The sequence below is a fragment of the Nansenia antarctica genome (genome assembly GCF_963989245.1).
Source record: "Nansenia antarctica genome assembly, chromosome: 2".
In the NCBI taxonomy this organism is placed as follows: domain Eukaryota; kingdom Metazoa; phylum Chordata; class Actinopteri; order Argentiniformes; family Microstomatidae; genus Nansenia; species Nansenia antarctica.
This window is the reverse complement of record NC_137675.1, coordinates 11918534-11937339: the sequence shown is the minus strand read 5'-3', so window position 1 is coordinate 11937339 and position 18806 is coordinate 11918534. Positions and strand designations below refer to the sequence as shown.

The following is an 18806-nucleotide window of genomic DNA, read 5'->3' as shown; positions in this document are numbered from 1 at the left end:
TAAGCATGAAAGTCTGTCAGACTCCTTTAAACACAATGAAATCAACTGACATCTCTTTAAGCACTAACTGAATGTCTGTTCTTTAAACACACTGAAATAAACGGATATCTCTTTAAGCACTGCTCTGTTCTGTAAACACTGAAATAAACTTTTCAACAAAAAGTTACAGCCTAAGCATTTACTTATGCTACAAGCTTAATCATCATCATCACTGCTCTCTTGACTGCTGTTATCACTGTCCTCAATTTCAACCATGGTAGAGGATGTTGTAGGCTATCACTTTAAATAGCTCATTATTTTGATTGTGCAACAAAGTCTTTTTTTTTCTTCTTCTAATAGAATTCCCAACCATATTCCCTGGGTCAGGGGTCGAGGTGCGATAATGAAGCTGTAAAACAAACGTCTGAACGTTTGAAAGCTTCAGAGAAAAGAAACGTGAAGTCCCTTGGTGTTGTTTTTCCTTTTAGCGACGAGTCGTTCGGGACTGAATTTTCACGTGCGGCGTGATAACCGTGCGATACGCGATACGCGGAATGAAAGTACGAGTTACGATATTTTCCGAATGTTTTCGTGAGGGGAGTCGCCGTGGTCGTCGTCAGTCGACTGTTGTGATGGATTACTCGTCGGGCCTTCGGCTGAGGGGACGGCAAATAGTTACTTAGTGGGGCTTGCAGTGATGCAGTTGGATTTTGAGGAAGTAAATTCCTCTCCCAGCGCTTCCAGCTGTTGGTGCGCAAGAGCGCGTTCATGCCGCTGATCTGCCGCGCAGCATGCATTTTGGCGACGCATGCGCACTGGCGCACCAGTTATGTGCACCCCTGTCTATAATACTTTGTGAAGTGTGTATTTATGTTAATGTTATGTGTGCTCTAGAGCCCCCTCCGGTGGAGTCGTTGGGCTGGTACACCCAGGAGGGCCAGCTGTGGGTGGAGTGGCAGCCCCCCAACATGACCGCCAATGTGGCTGGGCACCCCAGGGCGGTGACGGAGTACCTGGTGGAGTGGGGGGGGGGGAGAGAAAGAGGGAGGGGGGGAGAGAGAGAGGGGGGGGAGGGAAAGAGAGGGGAGGGGGGGGAGAGGAAAGAGAGGGGGGGAGAGGGAAAGAGAGGGGGGGAGAGGGAAAGAGAGGGGGTGGGGGGGAAAGAGAGGGGGGGGGAGAGAGAGAGAGGGGGGGAGAGAGAGAGAGGGGGGGGGGGGAGAGAGAGAGGGGGGGGGGGAGAGAGAGAGAGGGGGGGGGGGAGAGAGAGAGAGGGGGGGGGGAGAGAGAGGGGGGGGGGAGAGAGAGAGGGGGGGGGGGAGAGAGAGACATTGACAGACAGGGAGAGAGACAGAGACACAGAGACAGACAGATCATGACTACTGTGAACCAGCTCCAAAAAGAAGTGTTATAACTCGAGGACACACAGGCACCCTCAATTATCAATAGTCGTTGTTTTGAGCGTGCGTGCACGTGGAAAAAATCGGGTAATTGATGTGTATAAGGATTATTAATGAACTCACCGACATCGCCCCTGGTGGCCCAGTCTCTTGACCGCGTGCACGACCCCTCGATCTTGCTTGGGCTCGACCCGTCATTTTAGGGTTTGGGTTAAAACTGGAATGGAACTGGAAGAAACATACAAATTAAACTTCTCATTCTACAATTTTAACATAGCACAGTTTGACATGACTACCACGTGTACATTTGGAACACAATTAAAGACAGTCACGAGCACATGTCGTGACCACAGTCGTGACCACATACTGGCGCAAAGTGCTGCACGAGGCAAGAAACAAGACATAGCTAGCTAACTAACAACCACTGCTTTTTTTGTTGTTAATAAAATATATAATAATAATATTAAATATAATGTGTTAATAATAATATGTTATTATATATATATATATAATATTATTATTATATATTTTATTAACAACAAAATATTTTTATTTTATTAACAACAAAAAAGCAAAGGGTGGCGACTTTGAGGAATCTAAAATATAAGACATATTTAGAGTTATTTCACACTTTTTTGTTAAGTACATCATTCCACATGTGTTCATTCATAGTTTTGATGCCTTCAGTGACAGGCATGAAAATGGGTCGGGGTGAAAAAGGTGAGAAGGATACGAGACCCGGAACCTGCTAGGCGGTGCCGGCGGAAAGTTTTTTTTGTGGAAAAATTAGCTTCCATGTGCTCATATCTGATTTCTTTTAGATTTACTCTAGTGGTGGTCACATGCAGAATTACAAGATTGGGAAAAAAAAAACGTATGGATGTCTATTTTGGATTCAAAACGGCGAATTTCGCCGAAAGGTGAGCGATTATCATGCCTGTATATTACATTACCTCAGAATACCACCAACAACATCACATTAACTATGTTACATTACCTCAGAATACCACCAACAACATCACATTAACTATGTTACATTACCTCAGAATACACCAGGAACATCACATTAACTATATTACATTACCTCAGAATACCACCAACAACATCACATTAACTATGTTACATTACCTCAGAATACACCAGGAACATCACATTAACTATATTACATTACCTCAGAATACACCAGGAACATCACATTAACTATAGTACATTACCTCAGAATACACCAACAACATCACATTAACTATGTTACATTACCTCAGAATACACCAGGAACATCACATTAACTATATTACATTACCTCAGAATACCACCAACAACATCACATTAACTATGTTACATTACCTCAGAATACACCAGGAACATCACATTAACTATGTTACATTACCTCAGAATACACCAGAAACATCACATTAACTATATTACATTACCTCAGAATACACCAACAACATCACATTAACTATGTTACATTACCTCAGAATACACCAGGAACATCACATCAACTATGTTACATTACCTCAGAATACACCAGGAACATCACATTAACTATATTACATTACCTCAGAATACACCAGGAACATCACATTAACTATGTTTCATTACCTCAGAATACACCAGGAACATCACATTAACTATATTACATTACCTCAGAATACACCAGGAACATCACATTAACTATATTACATTACCTCAGAATACCACCAACAACATCACATTAACTATGTTACATTACCTCAGAATACACCAGGAACATCACATTAACTATGTTACATTACCTCAGAATACACCAGAAACATCACATTAACTATATTACATTACCTCAGAATACACCAGGAACATCACATTAACTATGTTTCATTACCTCAGAATACACCAGGAGCATCACATTAACTATATTACATTACCTCAGAATACACCAGGAACATCACATTAACTATATTACATTACCTCAGAATACCACCAACAACATCACATTAACTATATTACATTACCTCAGAATACACCAGGAACATCACATTAACTATGTTACATTACCTCAGAATACACCAGAAACATCACATTAACTATATTACATTACCTCAGAATACACCAACAACATCACATTAACTATGTTACATTACCTCAGAATACACCAGGAACATCACATTAACTATATTACATTACCTCAGAATACACCAGGAACATCACATTAACTATGTTACATTACCTCAGAATACACCAGGAACATCACATTAACTATGTTACATTACCTCAGAATACACCAGGAACATCACATTAACTATGTTACATTACCTCAGAATACACCAGGAACATTACATTAACTATGTTACATTACCTCAGAATACACCAGGAACATCACATTAACTATGTTACATTACCTCAGAATACACTAGAAACATCACATTAACTAGATGGAACAGCCAACAGCATTGTAACATCAGGGTTCTTCCCAAAGAATGTAAGCGGTATTACATACAAATACATATCCAGCTATTCCTCACAGGTTGAACTGAAAAGGTGCAGGCTTTAGTTTCCAGTTGAGTTATATGAGCTAGATCCCTTTCAGTGAGGTTTTTATCAGAAGCGAGCTACAGAGGTAACTTGGGTGGGGGGGTGTGTGTTGGGGGGCTGTCTCAGTGGTCTTCTTGTTCTATGCACTTAATCATTTTGAAAACGCGGCTGAAGAACCTCCGAACTCCTCCCTTCTTCTTCTTCGTCTTCAGTTTGGTGGCTTTATCCTCTGTGAAGGAAGGACAAGATACTTGAGTGTTCTTCCATTTATTAAATGATTAATGCAACTGTTACTTTAGACACAATGATTGGTGTGAGGGTTTTTGTTTTATGATGTTAACTCGTTGCGATTTTAGAAAATTAACAGTAAAAGTAACGTACCACTGGAATCAATAGCCATGAGCTCTGAGGGCTGTAAACAAACAGAGGAGAGCAGTCTAAGAGTAGGAACAGCAACACATTATTTCCTGTAGTGTCTTACACAGGAAAACAGTAATGTTATTGTGATCGTGGCTCATTTGTAGGGGACTGATTTTATATTTTCATAACAGAATTTTGTTGTCTTAATTATTTTGGGCCATGGCCTTGGTGATGGCAGAGAGAACATAATTTTTAGGCACTTCCTCTCCAGACTGGGAGAGAAAAGAGGCAGTTGCATTCTCCATCAGCCCACTGATGTCCCTGGCAGCAGCAGCCTCCCATGTCTTCTCCATGGTGGAGGTCTTCAGTTTGGCCTCTGACCTGTTCTCTGTTAAGGATTTAGGGTTAGGGTTAGGGTTAGGTCACTTCTATAAAATAAAAATAAAATATCTATAATAAATAATATTTAATAATATAATATATGCCTGTATGTTGTTATCTAAAATCCTAACTGCAGTAATGTGATGCCTTGTTCTGTGATGCCATTCTTAAGTGAAATAAGATTTTACAGTATGGGGCGGCTGTGGCTCAGGAAGTAGAGCCGGCGTCTAATGATCGCAAAGTTGCCGGTTCAGAGATTCAATCTCTGATTGGCCACGTGTCGAGGTGTCCTTGGGCAAGACACTGAACCCCAAATCGCTCCCAGTGAGCGGGCCAGCGCCTTGCATGGTACCTTGCCGCCATTGGTGTGTGAATGTGTGTGTGAATGGGTGAATGAGAGGCCATTGTAAAGCGTTTTGGAATATGGCACTGTATAAGTGCAGTCCATTTACAGTAGGCATTATGCTTCTGTATTACCTAGCCAGGAGATGTTCATAGGCCATCTCTACGATCTCTGGGGAGAGATCTCCAACCAATCGAAATACCCTGGAGAGAGTGACCTCCTTCAGGAGTGAGGCGAGGACAGGAAGGAGGATCTTCTTGACCGCCTCCTCCGCAGCCGGTTGGGTCTTGCACAGGAACAGGTCCATCCCCTCCATGGTTACCTTCATGTGACAGACAGAGAGTTGACTCAAGCAAGCACTTTGAGGTTTGTCTCCAGGAAATAGCAGTGTGTTGTGTTGTCATACCGTTCTGCCCATCAGCAGTGAGAGGCGGTGCTCATCCTGGATCTCTCTGCGGACTTCCTCCTCCATCTTCTCCATTCCGAGGAGCCTCTCGGCTCTCCAGAGCTGTGCACAACATTCCACATTATTTCTTGCAGGAGAGTCAGGGCACTAATATGTTAATAAAATGAATTTACTGCCTGTTATTGCTGGGTATGTCAGTAAACATGTTCATGTGTTGTCCTAGTAGGCTACTTACAAGTTCAAGGAGATGGAGCTGTAAGTTGGGCTCTTTCTCTGCCATGTCATCATACCTTCATGTGAATAAAATAATGTATCATACTGCTATCCATAGAATAACCTATCTATACAGTTTGATAATGTATCAGACTGCTATCCATAGAATATATCAACCTATCTATACAGTTTGATAAAATCTCTCACTCATCTTTGATTATGCAGAGGTGGATCTTAGACTTCATAGACATAGCCAGCAGGTTTATGGGAATTTTGTATTTGTACTTGAATTTTGTCATTGTATTTCTCTCCTGAGTTTAAGTTTTTGTTACCACTCCCTTGTATTATTCCCTGAAATAATAATAAAAAATTGATCACAAAAAAAGAAATCACTCACTCATCCAGCAGGAAGGGCCTCTCCGTTAACAGCCAGTTCCTCATGTCCTTAGCTGTTATATAGGAGGGGACCTCCACCGGATGTTTCAGCAACATGAACGCCTTCATGAGCTTTTTCTGCAAAAGAGGGAGACACACATTAAAGTTTTAACAGTTTATCTCCTGTGCATTTGTACCTGACTATTGTTTCAACTTACCTCCCCGTGGAATAGGGCTTCATAATCATAACCACCCTCCATATTAACTGTGGTCATGGTAACATAAGGGAGGGAGAAACATGAAAAACCAACGAGTTAAAACAGCAAGTAACTATAAAATATAGACACATATCAAAAATATTATACTGAACATGTAATTTCTGATGCATTGGAGGAATAAATACCTAATGAAGAACAATCAATAATGGTTATTGATCGTGAATACTTGTGAATACTAATAAAACGCAGTGACAAACGGATTTCGCTAGAGAGTCGAGTATATTCTGGCAGGTCAAAACTTCTGTGAGTGAACTTGACTATGTGCGGAATGTTAAAACATTGTGACTACAAGATTATGTAGTGATACGTTCTGAATCAGAACTTCTGATCACGCCGGGTGCACACAGGGCCATTGCGTTGCGTTGCGCAACCTGGTGGGATGGACTTGACGTACTTCAACGTGCGATGCAGACGGTAAGCTCTACTCGTGTTGCTAGCGAAGTTTCCCACAGAAGTGGGGAAAAAAACGTCAGATCAGATATATAAACGGGTTATTTTGATAAACTGGACACATTTTGTGAATATATATAGTTACTTGCTCGCCTGAAAACATATAAAAACTTCATAAAATTACATATTAACACTTGTAGAGCCAAATTACAGATTTTAGCCAATGGCGGCCAAAATTGAGGATTTAAAATCTGAGGCGAGAACTCCAGGGCAAGAAACTACTTCCGGTTGGTTTGACGGATCCAACGCAACGCAAAAAGCAGATTTTTTTGGACTGATTGCCGCACCCTGACGGTCAAGAAACGCAATGCAGAGCAACGCAACTGATCAACGCAACGGCCCCATTGAGATGAATGACTTCCGGTGCAACGCAACGCAACGCAATGGCCCTGTGTGCACCCGTACATTATTGCGTGGGTCGCTGAGAGATTTATTATCATTGTAAGGTGACAGCGCCACTCAGTGGTAGAAGAATGTTACTACACCCTAACTGGACTGAGATGCCTGATCTGTTTGAGGGGGATAATAATGACCATGACTCTTGAGAGTGGGCCTGTCGCCTAACGGTGTTTAGTTAATTACAACTCCAGGTAAAACACATCCAGACTGAGGAGCTCATTAGAGGATCCAATCAATACGACACTAGAGCTTTTGTCTTCATATTTCATATTCCAAGGTCACACAGTCAAGGCACAATGACGCACAGTCAATAAAGCAGCAGTAAACCATTTAGACATGTTGAGGAAGTATAGACCCTATACGTGACGTAGGCTACGTCGTATCACATTTTGTGTGTTATTATCTGATTCTTGTGAGGATCTAGCCTATACTGTGTCTCCTAAGAGTCTACTCCCCCCCCCCCCCCTTGTACTGTAGCTTCCACTCTTCTGGGAAGACTTTCTATTAGATTTTAGAATATGGTTGCGGGGATTTGCTCCCATTCAGCCACAAGAGCATTAATAAAGTCAGGCACTGATGTTGGGGGAGAAGGACTAGTTTGCAGTCAACGTTCCAATTCATCCCAAAGGTGTTTGATGGGGTTGAGGTCAGAGCTCTGTGTGCAGGCCAGTCAAGTTCTCCCAGACCAAACTCGGCAAACCATGTCATTATGGACCTCACTTTGTGTATGGGGGCATTGTCATGCTGAAACTGGAAAGGGCCTTCCCCAAACAGTTGCCACAAAGTTGGAAGCATACAATTCTGTAGAATCGCATTGTATGCTGTAGCATTACGATTTCCCTTCTCTGGAACTAAGGGGCCTAGCCCAAACCATGAAAACAGCCCCAGATGATAATTGTGTCCACATACTTTTGTCCATTGTGTATCTATCTATCTATCTATCTATCTATATCTATATATATATCTATATCTATATATCTATATCTATATATATATATATATATATATATATATATACCGATCTAAATGAGTTATGCATAAGCCTTTATAGGCTGGGCACTAGGTGGGGCTACGTGCCTGCAGGCTTCCTCAGCTTGTCCAGGTGTGAGTGAAGAGGGTTTCTGAGGGTTTCAGTGAATAGGTATACAGAATGCGTGTCCCATTGTGAGGGTCTCCCTTATCTCCTTCAGAGAACCTGTGTTACATTTGTAACCTCTAGGTTTGCTGATTAGGGCAAAAGCTAGAGATGAAAACCAACAGATTACAGATACACAGATTACAACATGTTCAGGCCCTGTATCTTTGAAATGGGGGTTTTCCTTGATAGTCTATGGGACAGACCAGATATGGGTACCATCAGAGAGGGCAAAACCTTACCTATACTAAATTGTTTATAGGGTCAATATAAGTAACTTAATATATGATAGCCTTTCCACAGGAACACCTTTTCATATATGTAATATGTTGTTATTTCCCCCTATTAGCGCCTGTAGGAGATTCAGTTCACAGGGAGTTGTCCCCTCCTACTTCTGAAAAACCAGATGGAGGACAACTGAGCCAGCTGAAGGAGATCTCAGGAACAGTCGACTACTCATTTATGTCCAGTCGGCTACTTTCAGTGTTTCCCATCAATTACCTATTGTTCCGCCACAGTTTCATACCGAACCAAAAATACTTTTACTTTCTCATAATAGCATAAAAGATCTCTAACATTGTGATTTACGCTGTTCTATTTCATGGAGCTCCGCCCCATAGGGGAGCTATGCTCCTATTGGTTTACCCAACTACCTTAAAGAATTGCTCCATAGTCCTAACTAACATCACTGTTTGAATGTGTGCTTAAAGGGAACCCTGGTTATTAAGACATGTAGGCCTTAATACGTTCTAATTGCCATCTCCTACTAAAACATGTTGGTAGAAACACATGAAATAATTATGTTTATAGACACACAATGGTGTAGTGGTAGCGCCCTCTGGTGGCTGTGAGCAGTAAATGTAGGAGTATTTCCTATTCGGTGTCAATTAATCACTCTGGTAATGTGGATGATTAAATCCAACTGTGAAATGACAAAAGACAAGGGGTAGTGGTGGTCTAGTGGATAGTGAGTTGGAAGGTTGTGAGTTCAAATCCCGCCTGAAACCACACCACTACTAGTGTGTCCTTGAGTAAGGCACTTAGCCCTCAGTTACTCCAGGGGGAATGTCCCTGTAATTCGTAATTGTAAATCGCTTTGGATTAAAAGCGTCTGCTAAATGGCAAAATTAAATTAATTAAAATTACAAGGAATACATTAGGTTGAATGCACAGAATTTAATGTAATTTTTTGAAACACATTTAGTGAATCAGACATTCAGGTGTCTTCTGGGTCTTTGAGGCCTTCTTGAAGGGCTCACACAGCCCCTTACACAGCCCCTCACACAGCCCCTTACACAGCCCCTTGCCGACTGCCGACGCCATGCTCCTGAAGACAGCCGCTAGAGACGGAGGAGGAGAGGGAGAGAGGAGGAGAGAGGAGAGGGAGAGAGGAGGAGAGAGGAGAGGGAGAGAGAGAGGAGGAGAGAGGGAGAGAGAGAGAGGGAGAGAGGAGGAGTGAGGAGGAGAGAGGGAGGGAGAGGAGGAGAGAGGAGAGGGAGAGAGAGAGAGAGAGGAGGAGAGAGGGAGGGGAGGAGAGAGGAGGAGAGGGAGAGAGAGAGGAGGAGAGGGAGAGAGGAGGAGAGGGAGGGAGAGAGGAGGAGAGGGAGGGAGAGAGGAGGAGAGGGAGAGAGAGAGAGGAGGAGAGAGAGAGAGGAGGAGAGAGGGAGGGAGAGAGGAGGAGAGGGAGGGAGAGAGGAGGGGAGGGAGAGAGGGTGAGAGGAGGAGAGGGAGAGGGAGGGAGGGAGGGAGAGAGACATTAACTTAACACAGACTTCATGGTTTTTCAAGGATTACATTGTGTCTCCTGTGTATTGATGCTTGTAGTAATGTTGAGGATTAGCTGGTTCGTGCAGTATCAACCCTACAGCCTTCTCCCGTCAGCAGACTCACAGAAGCAGCATCCAGCCTTGGGCTCCTCCTCTTCCTCTTCTCCCTCTTCGCACGGACAAACAGACTGAAGCTCAGCTTCTACCCTAGGGCCATTCAGGCCCTGAACACAGCAAAGACCTAGGTTCTAGGCCCTGGACAATCTAGACAACTTGATGGCAGCTACTAGATTGTAAACATAAGTGCAATATTGAAATACAACTGTGAACATTTCAAACCTGCTAACTGCGACACTTTAAATGAATGTGCAACAATACTATGTGCAATATGACAACCCTTGTGTACATAAGGTTCAGATATAGGAAAAGTTAGGATATTTATAGCATAGCATAGAGTACAGCACAGTGTTTTATTGTATAGTATAGTAGTATAGTATAGTAGATAGTGTACATACTACATAGCCTTTATTTATGTCAACCAGCTCTTTTCCCTTTTTTATTTTACCCTTGGCTCTCTTGTTTTTAGTCTTTTTCCAAGCACTAGGGGAGCCCCCCCTCCTAAATTTCGTTGTATGGTACCTGTACTGTATTAATGACAATAAAGACCATTCATTCATTCATTCTCCCTCTGGGGCCGGGCTATCCTCCCTCTGACTCTTCTTGACCTCCTCAACCACTCCTCATCTCCAGTCACACACACACACACACACACACACACACACACACTGACCCCCTCAACCACTCCTCATCTCCAGAGCCACACACACACACACACACACACACACACACACTGTCACTGACCCCCTCAACCACTCATCTCCAGAGCCCCACACACACACACACACACACACACACACACACACACACAGACCTCCCACCCCTCCAGCTCAGCTGGACTGTCTGCTCTCATGGTGAGGTGAAGGTGAATGTGAATGTGGCGCTCCCATGAAAACTAAATCCACCAACTGGTTTGTGTGAAAATGAAAGTATCTTGTATTCTTTTTTATCTTGTATTTAACCCTCCGGTTGTGTTCCCGGTCAAATCTGACCGAGAGCAACTTTCATCAATCATAAATATTGTGTTTTACATTTGATTGCCTCAAGGCCTTATGATATCCTCCACACTAAGCATTTGAACATATAAAATTGCTGACTAACCACTGGCATTGAATTTTGAGGTTTCAGTCAACTTTGTAACATCGGTGGTGTTTCCGGTCAAAAATGACCGTCATAGGAAATTAATGGATAACACAAGTTGTAACAAGCTACAACATTCCAGGATGTATCAGACCTGTTCAAATACCTCATATATAAAGTTTGACACATTTCAAACTAAACAATTAGGTGTTTGTTATGGGAACCCTTCTCTTTCCCGTGCTTATTTGCCCATCCGAACCAGACCTTCCATGGAAGGTGTGGTTCACCTGGGGTGAAAGAGAAGGGTTCCCATAACTCTGGAAGGTATGGTTCTGATGGACACATAAGCACCGGAAAGAGATGGGTTCCCATAACAAACACTGAAATGTATCAAACGAAACAGGTGTTTGTTAAGGGAACCCTTCTCTTTCCCGTGCTTATATGCCCATCCAGTTATTCAGGTTAACCAATAGTCTACATTGTTTGTCTCATCAAATTTTGCACAGTATATGTTGAGATGTTGAAGAACTGATCCAATGTGTTGTTTGGCAGAGATATATAGAGTTTCAGGGTGTAACTGGCCTTCTTATTTGAAATTCTCAAAAACGGAAATGAAATATTCAATTTCTACTGTGTATTTAGTCACATTACAGTAATTTGGTCATATCTATGTTAATTTTTTAACATCTCACCGGTCTCAGCTTTCACCAGGTACCAAATTTAGCTAATTTGACCATGTAGTTTTGGAGATATGAAGCAGTTAATCAGACCGGTCTAATTAGACCGGGAACACCAAGGATGGGGGGGCAAACATGAACACAACCGAGGAGGAGAGGGTTAAGATAACAGAATTACTACTACTAACTTCTCATAGCTTTAAATTAATACCATTTTATTATTTATGTATTCACAACAGGTAAAATTGTGCCTGAAACACACAGCAGACATACACAACTGGCAGAATAACAACACAAAGAAACACATCAAACATCAAACAACTAAATCAGTTAATGTCCGAACGGACAGAGAGCACAGGGCGTATTTATGAACAGTCCTCCCGGGCCAGTCTCAGTCGTGACTGGATGTCCTTTTTGGGGAACTTAAGAGTGGCACATCCAAACCGGCTGACCCCCCACCTCTCCGGCAGTTTTTCCCGCCTCTGCACCCAGCCACTCCAGCCGGGCTTCCAGATGTACATGCTGGCGAATAACTGCGAGTTGTTCTCCCCGCCCAGAACGTAGATCCTCTTGTGCCACCGGGCCACCCCCCCGGCCCCGATCTGCTTGGGGAGCCCCGGGAAGCACCAGGCCCCCCCACCCCCTCCCCCGCCGGCCCCCCCACCCCCTCCCCCGCCGGCCCCCCCACCCCCTCCCCCGCCTCCCCCCCTCTCCGCCACCACCGCCCCCATCACCTCCCGCTCCGCCACGGAGCCCCGCCCCTCCCGGAAGAACAGCACCCGCCTGGTGGCGTCCAACGGGTCCAGGTCCGTGTAGTTCCCGTCTATGAAATTAGTGGCGTCCCTCATGAAGCCCCCGATCGTGCAGACCCCTCCCCGCACCGCCACGCCGCCCGCCAGGCATGTGGCGCCCGAGTCCAGCCCCACGCGGCTCCAGGACTCGGTGGCCGTGTGGTAGACCAGCACGCCCGAGTGCACCACGGCGCGGTTCTGCTCCAGCGTGGTCCCGCCGAGCAGGTAGAGGCGTCCGCGCAGGGCGGCGCAGGCGAAGGAGCGCAGCGGTAAGGGCAAGCGCGGTCCGGGGCTCCAGCGCAGCGAGGCCAGGTCCAGGGTCTCGCACGTGTCCAGCAGCGCCGCCCGGTTGCAGCCGCCCAGGGCGTAGAGGGACTCCCCGCACCCCAGCAGCCCCAGCATGGCCCGGGGCTGAGCCATGGACGGCCGCTCGAGCCAGCGGTCCAGCACGGCGTCGTACTCGTGCACCAGCGACGACACCGACCCCCCCCGGAGGATCCCGCCGGCCACGAAGAGGCGCCCCCCGACCGCCGTGCACCCCGGGCACTGCAGGGACCGCAGGGCCGCCAGCTTCTCCCACGTCCCCGTGCGCGGGTCGAAGCAATCCACCTCCCCCTCCGTCGGAGACTCGTCCTCTCTGTGCTTCAGGTCCACGCAGACGATCTTCTTCTCGAACATCCCCTCCCTGGGCCTCAGCGGACCCCCGAGACCCTCCCCGCCCACCGCCCCCGCGGGGCCCAGCTCCTGGGAGAGACGCCGGCTCTCCTCCGAAGACAGCAGGCCCGGGCGGAGGTGGTGGAGGAGGGCCGGCATGTGGGCGTAGCGCTCTAGAGGCCGGTGTTCGGCCCAGCGGCGCGCAGCGTCGTAGACCTCCCCCTCCGAGCCCACGCCCAGGCGGTCGGACCCCAGCAGGCTTCCCAGGGTGCCCGGGTCCAGCAGGAGGAAGTCCTTCTGCCGGGCCACGCGGGGGAAGTGTTGGGCCACCAGGCGCAGGGAGGCCCGGAGGAGCAGCTGGTCGTGGTGGGAGCGGGCCAGGGAGTACATGCCCAGGCAGTTGTCCACAGAGAGGTGTTCAAACAGGAACCTGGAACAGACACACACACAGAAAGTGATTTAGATGGGGTGCTTAGTTGGGGTAACCGCAGGGTTCCCGGTTCGATTCCGTCCGTGGACATATCCTGCATGTCATCCCTTCTCTCTCTCTCACCCATCCTTCCTGTCATATCTGCACTATCTCTATCATAATAAAAAGAAAAATATGAGTGGGACTGCCCCCACTCAGAAAATAAAGTGATTTAGATTATCTGTTCTTCACTTCACTTTTTTGGGGGGGTTTGTAAATAAGTCTTCTAACAGCTAAATTATTTCCTAAGTGCCAACTGCATTTTGGAGAAATTCCAATTCATGACACGTTCTAATGCTTTGGTCCTCATGTCGGGATCCGATGTAATGATCAGACTTTTGTTTTGAAAAATGTGAAGACATTTACACGTTGTTGAAAATCAACGACACATCGCTAGTCAACTAACACAGCTTGTTTTGTGAACCTGCTAACACCGAACTTCGATGTCCCGATGAGGACCAAAGCATTAGAGTCACGTGTCACATATACAATAGGTTACGCAACCCAGTAACCCAACGCAACCCAGTAACTATGACTACGGTTACCTAGAGCAACGGTCCTGGAGAGGCATCACTTGAAGCCGATTGGCCGCCACGAACAGGTCCTCTGCCGTGTCCAGGCAGAGCCCCGCCTCCCCGGTGTAGACGAACTGGATGACGGTCTCCATGACGGACGGGGTCACCTCCTCCAATCGGATCTCATTGAGGCGGGACTCCACCAGGGGGCTGGTGAACATGGCCCGGAAGTACGGGCTCACCGCTGCCAACAGGACTCTGAAAGGAGATGGGAAAATCATTATTGTGATTGATATGGGGCTTTTTATTTTATCTCATTTTTAAAATTGTGATAGAGACAGTAGAGATGTGACAGGAAGGATGGGTGAAAAAGAGAGAGAGAGAGAGAGGAGGATAGAGACAGTAGAGATGTGACAGGAAGGAAGGATGGGTGAGAGAGAGAGAGGGAGAGAGAGAGAGGAGGATAGAGACAGTAGAGATGTGAAAGGAAGGATGGGTGAGAGAGAGAGAGGAGGATAGAGACAGTAGAGATATGACAGGAAGGGTGGGTGAAAGAGAGAGAGAGAGAGAGGAGGATAGAGACAGTAGAGATGTGACAGGAAGGATGGGTGAGAGAGAAAGAGGAGGATAGAGACAGTAGAGATGTGACAGGAAGGATGGGTGAGAGAGAAAGAGGAGGATAGAGACAGTAGAGATATGACAAGAAGGATGGGTGAGAGAGAGAAAACTCTCTGCAAAATAGCTTCATACTATCTTATCCTGATGTGATTTTGAAAAGCAGCAACAATATTCAAATAGGCTGTGGCATTCAAACGATGATTGGTTGGTATTAACAGGCCCAAAGTGTGCCAAGAAAACATTCCCCACACCATCTGAATGAATAACAAGATGTACTGGTGTTCCTAATAAACCTGATACACAACTCTACTGCGGCATAGAAATATCAGATTATGTGATTTAACCATGACATTATTGTTATTAAATCACAGCTTCTAACAGCTCTTGGCCAATCACAATGCTTGTTGTCATCAACCAATTATATAACAGAGATTAATGCTAGAAAACCTAATCACCACATGCCGGGCCGGGCTGCCAGCCTCGAACAGCACAAATACTTACAGTTGCATCTTTGTCAGGTTTTTTGTCAGTTCACACCACTAATTGTGGTATTTTAAAATGTCATGTACTATTTTAGTGATCGAGTACACCAACGCATCCATTCAAGTGAGACAGTATTCAAGCCTATCTTTAGTAGGAATATGTGTGACATTCCTTTGTGCCTGATAATGTGCACTGTTGGAGGTCTGCTCTGCACAGTGGTTCTACTAGAAAATATGAGAGGAGGCCTGGGGTGGTCCAGTGGTCTAGCACCATGGCCTGGGGTGGTCCAGTGGTCTAGCACCATGGCCTGGGGTGGTCCAGTGGTCTAGCACCATGGCCTGGGGTGGTCCAGTGGTCTAGCACCATGGCCTGGGGTGGTCCAGTGGTCTAGCACCATGGCCTGGGGTGATCTAGTGGTCTAGCACCATGGCCTGGGGTGGTCCAGTGGTCTAGCACCATGGCCTGGGGTGGTCCAGTGGTCTAGCACCATGGCCTGGTGGGGTCCAGTGGTCTAGCACCATGGCCTGGGGTGGTCCAGTGGTCTAGCACCATGGCCTGGGGTGATCCAGTGGTCTAGCACCATGGCCTGGGGTGGTCCAGTGGTCTAGCACCATGGCCTGGGGTGATCCAGTGGTCTAGCACCATGGCCTGGGGTGGTCCAGTGGTCTAGCACCATGGCCTGGGGTGGTCCAGTGGTCTAGCACCATGGCCTGGGGTGATCCAGTGGTCTAGCACCATGGCCTGGGGTGGTCCAGTGGTCTAGCACCATGGCCTGGGGTGGTCCAGTGGTCTAGCACCATGGCCTGGGGTGGTCCAGTGGTCTAGCACCATGGCCTGGGGTGGTCCAGTGGTCTAGCACCATGGCCTGGGGTGATCTAGTGGTCTAGCACCATGGCCTGGGGTGGTCCAGTGGTCTAGCACCATGGCCTGGGGTGGTCCAGTGGTCTAGCACCATGGCCTGGGGTGGTCCAGTGGTCTAGCACCACGGTCTACAGTGCACACATATGCCCATGTCGGCATGGGTTAGAATCCGGCCCATGCCCTCTCTCTCTCTCCCTTCCTCTCCTTACTTTCCTGTCTGTCTTCACTGTATCTGTCCAATAAAATGAAAAATATGAGTGGGACTGCCCCACTCAGAAAAAAAGAAGAAGAGATGAGTCATGAGCCTATTAGAATTTGTGTGACATTCCTTTCTGCCTGATAATGTGCACCGTTGGAGGTCTGCTCTGCACAGTGGTTCTACTAGAAGATATGAGAGATTTAAGCGTTATGGAACCAGAAGGCGTGGTATGTCGTGGATATCGGCACAGCTAGTGGGGTGGTTAGGCACTCTGCGAAGCAGAGTGACGTTATATATACACCCCCTAGCTGTAATATGAAAAGATGTCAACATTCCATTTAGCCGTGCGTATATCATGGTAGTCGTTAGCCTACCTGTGACACATCAGCCTCTTCCCCTCCACCAGCAGCGTCACGTCACACAGCTGCTGAGCGTCCAGGAGCTGCTTCAACCCTGAGGAAGAGAGACAGGAAGTCAAGGCAGATAGAGACAGGAAGTCTGAGTCAGGAAGTCTGAGTCAGGAAGTCAGAGACAGGAAGTCTGAGTCAAGGCAGATAGAGGTTGGAATACAATAAATAAATAAATACATTTGAAATTTAAAACGTTTAAGCTTTAACGTTTTTTTTTCTTTTCCTGAGTGGGGCAGTCCCACTCATATTTTCATTTTATTGACAGATACAGTAGAGATTTAGACAGGAAGGATGGGTGAGAGAGAGAGGAGGGATGACATGCAGGATATGTCCCCGGCCGGAATCGAACCAGGGACCCTGCGGTTACATGGTCAAAGCTTAACCCGCTACGCCACCTAAGTGCCCCTAAAACGTTTAAGCTTTAAATGTGCTAAATGGCCATGATCAATTAGTAATAGCTAGTAATCAATGAATGAGACCATATGATAAATAACATTTAGTTAACACTACACGCTTCGTGTTTAAAGCATAATTATGTTGCAGGGAGGGAGGGAGAGAGAAAGAGAGGGAGGGAGAGAGAGAAAGAGGGAGAGAGAAAGAGGGAGGGAGAGAAATAGAGGAAGAGAGAGGGGAAGAGAGAGGGGGGGAGGGAGACAGAGACATTGGACATTCCCCTCCACCTTATGCTACAGGGTGAAGTTGCCCACATACACTGATATAGGACCAGCTTAACCTTACCCTCCCCAAACCCTACCTTTAGACCCTACCTTTAGACCCTACCTTTAGACCCTACCTTTATACCCTACCTTTAGTGGTGTACATAGCTTCATTAGAAGCAGTTCTATCACTTTGTATCCTCAGCAAAAAAAACAGTTTTTGTCCACTAACTTCAGGGCAGCTCTGTCGACCATCTCTCTCCATTCCTTGTCGCTGTCTGAGTCTCTGTAATCTTATAAACAGGCAGCGACATTTCACATTCAGCTGAGAAGAAATGGAGAAAAACTGGCTTTCCTGGTGATGACCTTTAACCTTTCATCCCTCCCTCTTTTCCAACTTCTCATCCTCTTTGTCTGCTGCTAAAGCTACCTTCCTTCTACCATTCTCAAATTATTCTTGTTTTCAATCGAAGAAAACGGTTTTCTATCTAACATTTATATCTTTTTACAGTATTATTATAACGCCACTGACCTCATGTCTTTTAGCTTGCTTTTATAGTTGTTTTTATTTTCTTAAGATTGTTGTCTTTATTTGCACTTGACACCACGGACCTCATTGTCTCTTAGCTTGTTTTATAGTATTTTCGCTTTTTAATTTGTCTAGTGTGTAATATTTGTGATATGTTATGTGTATATGTTTGTGAATATGTCTTTCTGTTTTTGCACCTTCAGAAGAACCACTACAATTTCATTGTATAGGCAACTGTACAAGGACAATAAAGTCTATTCTATTCTATTCTATTCTGTTTCAGGCGGGATTTTAACTCACAACCTTCCGACCGACCACCAGTCCAACTCACTATCCGGCATCTCACCGTGTGTGACGTAGTCCCCCAGCGGGGTGGTGCTGTCATCTGGGAAGTCCTCCTCCTCTGAATCGCTGTCAGAGAGGGGCTCCCCGCCGTCCCCATCCTGCCAGGGCTGTGGCCTCCACGTCACTGTTCTCCCCCGCACGGAGCTCATCTGAGAGAGAGAGAGGGGGGGGGGGGAGGGGAGAGAAAGAGAGGGGGGAGAAGAAAAGAGAGCAGGGGAGGAAAGAGAGGGGGGGGGGAAAGAGAGGAGGGGGAGAGGGAAAGAGAGGGAAAGAGAGGGGGGGGAAAGAGAGGGGGGGGAGAGAGAGAGGGGGGGAGAGAGAGGGGGGGGGGAGAGAGAGGGGGGGGGGGAGAGAGGGGGGGGGGGAGAGAGGGGGGGGGAAAGAGAGGGGGGGGGGAGAGAGAGAGAGG

General features: G+C 46.3%; 1 protein-coding gene across 1 annotated transcript; it reads right to left on the bottom strand.

The window, feature by feature from the left end:
* Nucleotides 1-12232: 12232 nt before the first annotated feature.
* Nucleotides 12233-18546, bottom strand: LOC308149805 (kelch repeat and BTB domain-containing protein 8-like; the record flags this gene model as incomplete). Its single annotated transcript, XM_080522694.1, has 4 exons — nt 12233-13742; nt 14327-14554; nt 16832-16910; nt 18399-18546. 4 exons carry the CDS (start codon nt 18544-18546, stop codon nt 12233-12235), a joined length of 1965 nt encoding a protein of 654 aa, XP_080378820.1.
* Between the last annotated feature and the right edge of the window lie 260 nt (nt 18547-18806).